The sequence below is a fragment of the Strongylocentrotus purpuratus genome, unplaced genomic scaffold, assembly GCF_000002235.5.
Source record: "Strongylocentrotus purpuratus isolate Spur 01 unplaced genomic scaffold, Spur_5.0 spur5_scaffold_21, whole genome shotgun sequence".
Taxonomy (NCBI): domain Eukaryota; kingdom Metazoa; phylum Echinodermata; class Echinoidea; order Camarodonta; family Strongylocentrotidae; genus Strongylocentrotus; species Strongylocentrotus purpuratus.
In genome coordinates, this window is record NW_022145607.1 from 34,181,272 (window position 1) to 34,193,361 (window position 12,090).

The 12,090-nt window shown below is 40.0% G+C and overlaps 1 protein-coding gene across 1 annotated transcript in view; it reads left to right on the forward strand.

Moving 5' to 3' along the window:
- Positions 1-11,847, forward strand: part of LOC575667 (calcium-activated chloride channel regulator 1-like) — a 28,272-nt gene extending 16,425 nt beyond the window's left edge. The window contains exons 4-11 of the mRNA XM_030994349.1: positions 572-811; positions 4,874-5,098; positions 6,173-6,463; positions 6,947-7,177; positions 8,725-8,869; positions 9,521-9,640; positions 10,148-10,363; positions 11,282-11,847. Of these exons, the coding sequence (XP_030850209.1) occupies positions 572-811; positions 4,874-5,098; positions 6,173-6,463; positions 6,947-7,177; positions 8,725-8,869; positions 9,521-9,640; positions 10,148-10,363; positions 11,282-11,847 (2,034 nt within the window). The remainder of the gene's footprint in view (positions 1-571; positions 812-4,873; positions 5,099-6,172; positions 6,464-6,946; positions 7,178-8,724; positions 8,870-9,520; positions 9,641-10,147; positions 10,364-11,281) is intronic.
- Positions 11,848-12,090: the final 243 nt, after the last annotated feature.

Genomic DNA, 12,090 nt, shown 5'->3' on the forward strand with positions numbered 1-12,090 from the left:
TATTGAGTGACTGAGTGGCCTTTTCTTCTTTGGTAATAACATACATAAAATGAGCTGTAAAGGGTACATGAGCATTTTTCTACATCAATAACCCACTTCTTGTGATGGCCCAAATTAAACTGATTGAATCTTTGCGCAGCATAAAACGTGTGACCATTCGGTACAATGGTCTGAAAAATCAAGACTTTTACTTATTGGCTCTATAGCTCCTAAGTCGATTTGACAATTTATAGTCTTTATTTTCCCACTTGAAGACATTTTCAAGCCCCACCTTTTTTTAGGGAAGTTCTAAATTAGTATTATCTTTCAAATGCCGTTGGAATTAAACCTTTTCATTTTTTGGGCCTGCAAATGGGACATAGTACCTTTAAGGCTGCCATTTTAATTTGTGAGTAAACATTGCGTCATCAATGTAATGTTGCACCACTGCCTGCGCTGTGCGCTCACATCATATTGACATGGGCGCCATTTTAAATAAAGAGTAATATAAAATGGCGCCAATGTCAGCGCATGCGAACTCTTGTAACATTTTCAACTATCCAATGTCTATCGTTATATACCTATATTTCAGATAGAGGAGTTCTGTGGTGACGATGCATCAGACCCAGATAACCTACACAACCCCCACGCACCAAATCTCATGAATAGGTTATGCGATAGAGACAGTGCATGGAAGGTCATGACGGAACGGACAACAGACTTCCAGGCCGGTGTCCAACCTGTCTCTAACACCACTCCTGTATTTGAGGTCATCCAGCTCTCGTCAGTCAGAAGTGTAGTACTTGTCCTCGACATCAGTGGTAGTATGGCAGTAAGTCTGTGTTCTCTGTCCCTCTCCCTTCCTCTCTCTCTTATTATCCGATAGTGTAGTCTATTGAATGTGACACCGGTCTGTGGATCACAAGGTTCGCCGTTCGAGTCCCAGCCGAGGCATAAATGTCCTTTAGCAAGACGTTAATCTACATTTGCCACTCTCCACCCAAGTTGAAGTATATGGGTAGCAGGTACAAACCACTTTATTGAATGCTTTCAGCGAATTAAAGGCACCGTTTAACAAATCTGAGATGCACGGCCCTATGTGTTATCAGTGTCTGTGATATGGTGTAATATTGAAGCCCTGAAAAATCGCGCTCCAAACAGATCAAGAAGACAGTGCCTCAAAATAGTAAAAATCTTTGAGTGACCGGTTTTACCACACTCATTTTCCCCGAAAGACTGTAGTGTTGTGAAAACCGTTTGGCAAACGCAAAATGTGGATTCGATTTCCAATCATAAATATCTTGTTAATCAGACAGGCGATCGGTTTGTAAAAGTCATGGGGTTCCTGACTGACCTACAGGTTTATAATTATCATTGTAGCATGAGCTAAATCCAGGATTTTGTTTCAGAATCTGAGACAAAGTTACCGGATCACTTTAAGGCAGGCGCGGATCCAGGATTTCTTGGAGGGGGGAGGCCCAAATTTGACATTATGCGAGCCAAATATTGGTACGTAATGGTGACACCGGCAGTGGCGAAATGAGCAAAGACGTTTGGGGGGTGGGGGTAGACAACAAAAAAATCCGCATCACCCCACTCTTACATGCAGGCCCCGCTGAACGTTTCTCTATGAAGGTGGGGGTGTGGTGGTATTTACGATGAGGTAGAGCGTAGCGTAAATTGGCGTGGGGTAAAGGGGCGAAGCCCTGGCAGGGGTCAAGGGGTGGAGCCCCGGAAACTCAGTGGTTTTAGGCATTTAATAACGGTCAAATGAGCATATTTTAATACGTTATTTGTGACACTGCCAGGACACAAATTGGTGTGGGGTCCAGGGGCGGAGCTTCCGGAAGCTCAGGAGTTTTGGGCAATAAATTACGGTCAGATGAGCATATTTTTATACCTTATTTGTGACACTGGCAGGACACAAATTGGTGTGGGGTGCAAGGGGCGGAGCCCCCAGAAGCCAAGGGGTTTTATACATTAAATTACCGTCAGATGAGCATATTTTGATACCTTATTCGTGACACTGGCAGGCCACGAGCCATATTGCTCCGGTTGTCTCATTTCCGCCTTCACAAACGTAGCTAGTTCGCCGTCTATAGAACGTATATAGCAGACGGCAATCGGCGGATCAGACGACACTTGATAGTGATTTTGTATGTGAGATTGCTTTGCTAAATATAAAATACAAGAACCTTTTCCATATCTTTAAACTATCATTGATATCTGATAGTTAAAGAGTTAGTAAAATAAACCTACAAAACTACATAATACAATGAAATACTTTCCTGAAAGTAGAGGAGTTTGTAGAGGAGTTTGTGGTCCACAATTGCACCCCTCTGTTAATGATCGAATAGGGTAGTGCAGGGAATTGGAGACCACCAAGCTTGAACCCATCACTGTCCGTCCATGTTGGCTCCAATATTGCTATAGCGCCATTTGTGGCCTTTAACAATACTACTGCATATATCCAATTCATTTCGAAGACTACAATGTGCTCTTTCTCCGAGAAAATTGGCAAAATTGGCCAAGGTAACCAATTTTGATCGTAAAATTTTGCTCTGATATATAAACACAATTTTCACTGAATGTTGTGGTGTATGCAGATATTTAGGGGTGGCTCTTAAAAATTAGTTTTAAAATGAATTTTATGAAGTGTGCCAACCAACCCAGAAAATGTATGGCCATTGTATGTTGTGAATGGGTGTTGCATAGCACATTAGGAATGGTGTCTGATCAGAAATGCGTGCAGGCAATGGGGGACACCAGGTCCAAGATTTATTATTATTATTATTATTCATTTATTGGTATGTAATGATCGACCGGCAGCACAAGGCTGAAAGGGTCAATTTACAAAGGTACAGTGATGTAAATTATATACATGTACAATAATATTACGATATTTTGTGATAAAGCGAATGGAGTAGAGGAAGAGAGAGGGGGGTGGGAGAAAAGTGGAGGTACAAAGAGAGAAAGGAAGAGAGAGAGAGAGCAGGGAGTGGAATGATCATAATTAAATAAATAAATTATTCCTAATTACATGTAATACATTAATGAAAATTAAGAGAGTCAGATTTCGGCGAGACATCAATAATCATCATATAAGTACATGCTAGAAGAGAGAAAAGGGAAGGTTAAAAGAAAACGAAAAAGGAGAGAAGTTTGAAGAGATAAAAAGAGGGAGATAGAGAGAGATGGGGGTCGTTTGTTGTGAATGTCGAGTATGCCGAAGACAGTCAATGACCTGATGCTGGTTGGTTAACTGTCCATGTACAGAAATATTTTGGGCCACATTGTTTTAAAAGTGTTTTAAAATTACAGTAAGTACTTTGGCAGCATATATCTCTTTCAAAAAGTGTTTGAACTATTAAACCATAACAATCCCATTTTTATTCAAATTGTATTTAAAATATCTTGATTTGTAACTGTCCCTTATTACCTGCACATATAGGTAATGAGAGACCTTTGGTGCTGATGTCATTAATCATTGTTATCTCATTAATCAGTTACATCATACCCACAATTTGTGTACCATATAAAGAAAAGAGGTTACTGAAGAGAATACAAAACTTTTTTTGTGTGTAACATTTTTCATGTTTATGTAAATTATGTAAATGTGCTTAAGGGTCTCCAATTCCCTGCACCTACCCTAGTCCATGTTTTTGCTTACCTCGGCAAAATGTTTGCTTTTACTAAATGGAAAAAATACGGTGTGGGGTTGGTTGAAGTAGATTTAATGAACCAAGCAAAACTGATCTATGATAATTCATGCTTCTTATCCTTCGTGTGCTTGACCTATAATCTTACAATCGCGTCGTAAATTGAGTCCAAAGTTCGACTAGTTGAACATGTGTTATATATAGGCGATGGCGAGCTTGCGACGTATTTTGATGAAATTACGGTGGGTGAACTTTTAAAAGTCAATGGGACACGAGGGTTCCAATGAAAGAGCTAGTGATAACGTACGTCGGGGTGGATGTGCGTTTCGTTTAAACTAAAAATGAATTTTTAACGATTTTGGGGGGGTAAAAGTCCATAGGCTAACGTACATGTTAGGCCGCTGGACTCTGTCGATAGGGGGCGTTCTCAAACAGAGCTATATGTGGCGTGGGATCCAGGGGGCAGAGCCCCCAGAAGCTTAAGGGTTTCGGACAATAAATTACGGTCAGATGAGCATCCAGGGGCCGACTTAGGGCCTTCGGTTGGGTTCAGGGGGCAGAGTCCCGGAAGCTCAGGGGTTTAGGCATTTAATTACGGTCATATGAGCATAATGATACCTTATTCGTGACACTGGCAGGTCACCAATTGGCTTTGGGTCCAAGGGGCGGAGCCCCCAGAAGCTCAGGGGTTTTAGGCATTTTATAATGGTCAAACAAGCATACAGGGGCCCGCCTTAGGGATCCTGGCGGGGTCGAGCGGGCGGAGCCCCGGAAGCTCAGGGTTTTATACATTTTATACACCGTCAGATGAGCATATTTTGATACCTTTTTTGTGACACTGACAGTTCACGAGTTGGCGTGGGGTCCAGGGGGCGGAGCCCCCGAAAGCTTAGGAGTTTGGGGCAATAACTTAGGGCATGTACGAAAATAGGGTGAGGGTCCACTTCATGGGACCCAGCCCTTACCACGTGTAATCGAACAAATTAGACATAAAAATAGATGATTGGAATATGTACACCTTTATATCGTAACATATTATTAAAAGTAGAAACACCCTGTTGAACTCGAATACAACTTTAAGTATTCAAGTTTGAAGTTTAAATCGTTATTGCGTTAATGAAAGTGGACGATTGATATCAATAGGGCCTACTTACGCTCATACAATGTGTCTTTTAAAACTTAAAAGATTATATTTTACCATATTCTACCATGACATCACATGCTTCTGTTTTTAGGGGAACCGATTTCACCTAATGATCCAGTCATCTGCTGAATTCATCATGAATGTAATTCCCTCAGACAGCAAGCTCGGAATCGTAGTCTTCGGATCGACATCGGAAATCGGGGCAGGTCTTACGGATATTACCGATACTGCTTCACGTGAGAGACTCGTCAATGCTTTACCGCTATCTACCAAGGGTTTCACGTGTATTGGATGCGGGATATCGTCAGGCATTGAGGTAAAATCGGCAAGGTCTTGCTAAATTCATAATAGAAAGCAAACCATCAGTATATTCGAAAGAGACATGTCAATGCCAAATAATATATTAGAAAACACCAAATCGATTTTTTTTTTCTACTTGTTAGTCAAATAGATTCCTTAGTAAACAATTGTTCATTGATATTGGATTATTGATATTGTTAAAGAAAATTAATTCTCACAGAATCAAACGAAACTTACACTGAATGTTCAAGATTACAAATAAATGACATGTGCCAAACAATTTTGGAAGAAAATGTATACTGGCTGAGTAATGAGCATAGAAAGACAAGGAAATCAAGGTAGTACAAGCCCCGACACCATGTGTGTCGCCCATATATAGCTTTCTGTGTACAGTGCTTGTTACTTTTCCAAGCCTCGCCCGAATTTATTATGATTTTGATTAATCCATAACCTTGCAGTGCACACCGATACTTACATGCTAAATGATCAACTGTTTCTGATCCATTCCCCATCTTTTCTTTCGCAATGCAATCGCATTACCAGAACTCAACTTTATATTTAATGGGAAGTGAACAGTGCGTACATCGCGTTGCGCTACAAGCGTATGGGGTAATTGCCTTCACACGCTTTATTAGCGCAAGTAATGACGGAACAGCAATGATGGCTCGTGTGCGACGAGCATACCTTGACCAATAACCCCACCTCCATAATAATCACGTATTTTATAATTTACCTAGTACTCAAAATATATCATAATTCATCCAACGGTTCTCCTCTTTGAAAACAAATGGTCTTTGCCGTGCCTAGTCTTAGAGAATATCTTGTGAAGAAATGTTTCCTGTGTATTTCTGGGTACTGGGTTCGTACTCGAGAGGTGAGTACCTCTTGGTTCTGACTGACGGCGATGAGAATAGAGGTTCATCAGAGAAACAAATGACGACATTGACAATTGAGGAGTTATCACTGATACCATCACTGTAAGCAGGCGCGTACGCAGGGGAGGGGAGACCCCCCCCCCCCCCTCGAAAAAAAATCCTGCGTACGCTACTGACTGTAAGCATCTCAGCAGATCACCAATTTTTCTTTCTAGGTATTGGGGTCATATGCACAAGGTGGATACATGTTACTCCTCAGTGATGGAGGAGAGAATAGAGTTCCATACATCAGAGAAAAGTATGACGACATTGAGAACTCAGGATTCATAATTGACACTATCACTATAAGCAACGCAGCTGATCAGCAAATGGAAGATCTTTCAAATAGCACTTCTGGCATATCTAGCTTCTGTTCGGATACCGGACCTGTGAATTGTCTAATAGATGCATTCCATAGCATCATAACGGAGAGACCTGACGTTGGCATGGAACCGGTTCCTGTACAGGTCTGTCGTCTTTTTAGTTCGAATAGTCACCCTACATGTATGTATGCGAGTCAGTACGTTGTATGCCAAAACAGTAATGGTTTCTCAGCTTTATGCTAAACCAGCGGGTTCCTGGGATAAAGGACAAATAAGCGTGATTAGAATTCTACAGGGACACGTAATAGGTCCTATTCTTTCTTTTCTCTCTACATAAATAACCTATACAGATTTCGTCAAATGTCAAATAGTTAGCAGACGACACAACTGTATTTCAATCGTTTCCTCCTAACAAATTTTGTTTATATCTATTCCAAATGACTACGAATCTTGAATCAATTGGTGTTGTGCCATAATACATAATAACGAAGAAAACGAATTCTTCATTCTTATCATTTATTGAAGATTTCCGTTAAAAAGTACATTGGCGTTCAAAACGCACGGTTTTCTAGCTGACTATTTGAAGATATCATATTCTTAAATCTTTTTTTTTGCAATTTCATTCAGATCTACAGTACCGTGGTCATCATCGAACGTGATTCTGGCTTCTCCATTATTTCGGTGGTCATTGACGCCGAATTGGGCAATGAAACGGTGATCGTGGTGACCTGGGCGAAGAGTCATTCGATATCAATCGTTCTTACTGGGCCAGACGGTACTCGAGTTGACTATACAGACTCTCGCTATCACATTGATATGGACAACAAGATTGTGACGATCAACTTACCCCTGGCGCAGGTGAAGCCTCTGAAAATTATTTTTTGGTTAAGAAAACAGCTCCTTTGCCATTCTTCGTATATAGATTATTAAGATTAATGGTATATCTTCAACGATTTTGGAAACCCTCAAATGAAGTTAGATTGTTTACAATTTTTTCCAAAGGTGTGTAGGAAACTGTTTATCAAAAGTTTCAAGCCCTAAATGTGTTGGATTTATCCAATTTTGTCTAATATATTTGCTTATCGTCATCTTCTTCGTCTTGGCACGAACTAAACCTCGTGTAAAACTGTTGAATGAGCAACAATGACTCTTTTCCCAAAATGATATCAGCCTTTTTTATTTTACCTTGCTGACCACAATATGCCAGCATTGAAGGAATGTGTGGTCAGGTCATCCAAATTCTAAAACTGTGAATTTTAATTGATGATAACGTCTGACAAAAATGCCCGTAATATTACTTGTCGGTAATACAATTTTGCAAAATTCATGAGTGATCGAAAGATCTGTTCTAATTCAGTAGGAAATTTTGTAATACTATTAAATATGTTTAAAATGGATACATGGTGTGGTCTAATGGAAAATGAGATTTAAATCTATTGACAAGTCACTAATTTGGCCAAAAAAAATTACTATACATTTGGCACATTCGACCCAGAACGCACTCGTACAGGAAAACATTTCTAGGTCCGCGATATGCGCTTATTAAGAATTGAATATTAGAATTTGTATTATTATTATCATTATTATTAGTAGTATTATTGTTATTATTATTATAATTTGAATATTATTATTTTTAGTATTACTATTATTATTGTTATCATTATTATTCTAAAAAAAAAAGGTTGGTAGGTGGAATGTAACCATCAGCGTCATACAGCTTGGCGTCAGCGTCGAGTATGCTAGTGTTTCAGTAACATCTAAACCAACTACGCAAGATTACTCGCCAGTCACAGTAACTGTGTCTTTAGGATCTTATGTAAGTATACTGTTACATATATATATATATATATATATATATATATATAAATATTTTTATGGTAAAATACTATACTTTTTTTGTTATTCTATATTCCAAACTGTTGTAGCTATTGTTATCATTGAGGTATGGCTAGACCAGGCGCGTACGCAGGGGGGGGGGGGTTAAACCCCCCCCCCCCTTGATTTTTTGTTATGTGTATGTTTTATGTATGTTTTTTTAAGAAACCCCCCCCCCCCCCCCGTCCCTCCCCCCCCCCCCCCCATTTTGTTTTTTTGTTTGTTTTGTTTTGTTTTGTTTTTTTTAATTTTTTTTTTTTTTTTTTAATTAAAAATATATGCCAATGGCCGACTTAAATAAGGTGACCTTACCCCCCCCCCCCAAACGGAACAAAATGCCAAATTTTGAAATTTCGAGACCAAAAAAAAAAGTGTCCTCTTACATGTCTCTTTCGAATATACTGATGGTTTACTTTCCATCCATAGCATGAGGGGTGAATGAATAAGAAACACATTGCCTAGCTTATTTACCACGTTTCCTGTTAACCATTTTTGCTCTTTCGTTTTGCTCTGTATTTGCATTCTTCAAGGAGGTGAATTATGCAGATACTCCAGCACTAGCTATATATGCTCAGGTTCAAAGGGATTTTGGGTCTGTTCTTAATGCTGACGTCACAGCTATCATTTCGGATACATTTAACACGACCACGAGGACATTGCGCGACGACGGGTCAGGTGAGCCAAAAGTGAGCTTTCGATTTGACGCGACTATAAACGCGTTGTGCATCGAGTGAAGTCACTTTAGGAATCTGCACATTTTCAGCTCTGTCGCCGCAGCAGCGAACTTGCTCTGTTAAGGGCCATGTGAGCCAATGGCGACTTCGATTTGATGCGACAACGCGGTATGCGTCGAGTAACGTCATGCACCCGAGGGATCTGCGCATGTGTCTGCTCGACGGCCGCGGTAGCAAGAAGGCTCTGCCTATTATGCATTTGTATTTACAATCACAAAGTGTGCTTGATATTTTTGCTTTCGTTATTTCTTAATTCAACCTTTAGTTTTATTCTAAGTAGCTCGTTGAATCGAGGCCATTGAAACTTAAAAAGTGTTCTCAAAACGTTAATGGAACTCGTACAAGAAAGTCATTCGGTGGGAAGTACCTAATTATTTACAGCAAATAGAACCCTGTACGACCTGTCTGCTATCCGAATAGGGGAAAATCTAACAATTCAAACATGTATAAGAAAGTTGTCAATTCGATTTTGATTTGTTTTTTTCCAATGCAAAACTATTTGATAGCGAGTGCGAAGCCTTTCCCAGTTATGGCCTTTATAGTAATAAAGCACATTTCTTGATCGTCGTACTCTGTTCTCTATGATCCTCAGAGCCGGATTTAACACCAAATGACGGGACATATTCAGCGTACTTCATAAGCTTCACTTCTAATGGCAGATATAACGTCAAGGTCGATGTCATCGGCTATGATGTCGCAGAAAATCAGAGAAGTATGTAAATTAATCTTTCAATTTTCCTATGGTTGATAAACTTTAGGCCTATGGATCAAACAAACAAAAATCATCTTGAATTGGGACGAGCCATAGAAATCCATTCCTTCCGTGAACATATTTGAAATCATTTCTAATTGTACAGTAAATAAACAAAATCCTAGCATACTGTATGTACATCATGGGATCTGGGAAGGCCTTTCCCGAGTGGAAGCACTGAATTGATGAAGGCTCTTGATTCCCATATAGAAATTCCCTTATTCGACCCTTGCTCTACATCCTTGGCCGAGTGTTTTTTCCCCTCTGCACCCAGGTGTAAAGTGGATACCTTGCAATGTTGCGGTAATATTAACTGCAAGGCCTTCGGGAATAGCAAAATTAAAAAATGATGAGGCTACTATGAGTACATAAGACCAAATTAGTATTACTATTTTTTCATCCAATACTTTTGACTGATCCAATCGGAACAATTTGTACACATTTTCCCTTGTATTTGTTTGCATCCAGGAAAAAGGTCAACTGAAGTGGAGACTGCAGTGGAGCCATCTTTCATGCGTACAGCATCGGGAGGAGTCTTCAAGGTCCAAGGTTACACTCCCAACGCCGCTGATATTCTACCACCTTCCCGTATCCAGGACCTGGTCTATACGTCATTCTCCTATGATAACAGCACAGTGACCCTCAGGTGGACTGCTGTAGGAGACGACTTGGACCAAGGAACGGGTAAACAATATTCATGACTTAAGAGTCTTTAGAAGCGGCGTTCTCGAAGGGGGAGGGGAGGAAGGTGGTACAGTGTCCCCACACATTTGAAGTACACTTACAGTGCTCCTTTTGCGCAGGAAAATGTCCCTTTTTTTCTCTTTCGGATAAATACCCCCTTTTTCTTTCTCATAAGTACCCCTTCTCATAAGTGCTGCTACTCAAATCTGATAGGTGTCCCTTTAACTTTAAAAAGCGCACTTCATCCTTTGTAATGAATGCCACTTTCCTCTTGTTATTAGTGCCTCTTTTCACCTTTGATAAGTACCCCTTTAACTGTGATAAGTACCCTTTTTCTTTCTCACTAGTGACAATTCCCTTCTGATGATTGCCTTTTTGACCTTATACTAAATGCCCTTCTCCATTTCTTATAAATATCACATTTTACCTTTAATTAGTTCCCCTATCCAAAGCCAATACATGCCCTTTGTAGCTTATAAAGTGTGTCTCTTTACAGTCATATAAAGAGTTATTTCTAGTTTTAAAAAAAAAAAATTGAGGGTATATTCTAATATCTAAAAATTGTATTATATTTGCTTTAAAGTTTTTTTTTCAAGAAAGTTCCGTTTCTATTTGTGCCCCCCGCCCCCTTGAGAGACGCTGCGCTGACCCTGGACTTTGGTACTGATGGAAAAAAATCAGGGAAAGAGCAGCTTAGGAAAAACGGGAAGCATGTCATGTATAGTCAAATGAAAAAACGATCAAAATCAAAGTGCTGAGGAGGTATTAAGGAAAAGTTCATAAATCAATGAACTGTGGAAAGATTATTCAGCTAAACTGTGAACCTCACAGTGAATGCACTCACATTAAGATGTTTTATGTGCACTAGAGTTGAGCATGTCCATAATTTCTGCTACTGTTTCAATTTCCACCATAAAGCATATAATTACGAACTTCGCTATTCCTCCAACTTCGATGACGTCCGAAACAACTTCAGCAACAGTCATGAGGTCACACAGGATCAACTTATCTCCGGGAACCTATCCTTTATCAGTCCAGCAGGGGTTATTGAGACTGTCACTATTTCACTCCCTCAGAGGGAAAAAGATATCATCTACTATTTCGCAATTCGAGCTTGGGATGAGGAAGGGAACGGAGGGGACTTGTCCAACATCGCTTCCCTGTTGATCCGCTTCATACCGGTGTATGTACCCACCACCGAACCACTACCAGCGTCTGTACCCACCACCATCGAGCCAATACCGGTGTATGTAACCACCGTCGAACCAACTGGACCAGACAACCTGGCCATGATCATCGGGTTGTGTTGTGCAGTGGGTGTGGTAATCATCGTTGGAGCAGTCATACTGTGCGTATACTTCTACCGGAAAAAACACACTGGAGAGATGAAATTTGGGTCAGCATCGGGGCTGGCAGGGCTGCCAGACGTGGAGGGGATGCATCAGAATCCAACCTATGATAACCCTACTTTCTCTAGAAAATGATTTACTCTCTAGATTTACACTGTAGTGGAAATCACATCTAAGTGAGTCATAATTGGGATCACTTCTTTGTTTCAGATGAAATTCGCTCTCAAATTCGCACTAAAAAAATGAGATATACTTAGTTTCATTTGATTACATTAATTGTCCAAATATACACTGGACGTGGATATATACATTCTGCACATATCTCAGAGGACAACGGATTGTTTGCATAGGATTACACTTTATACTCTTACATTTTTT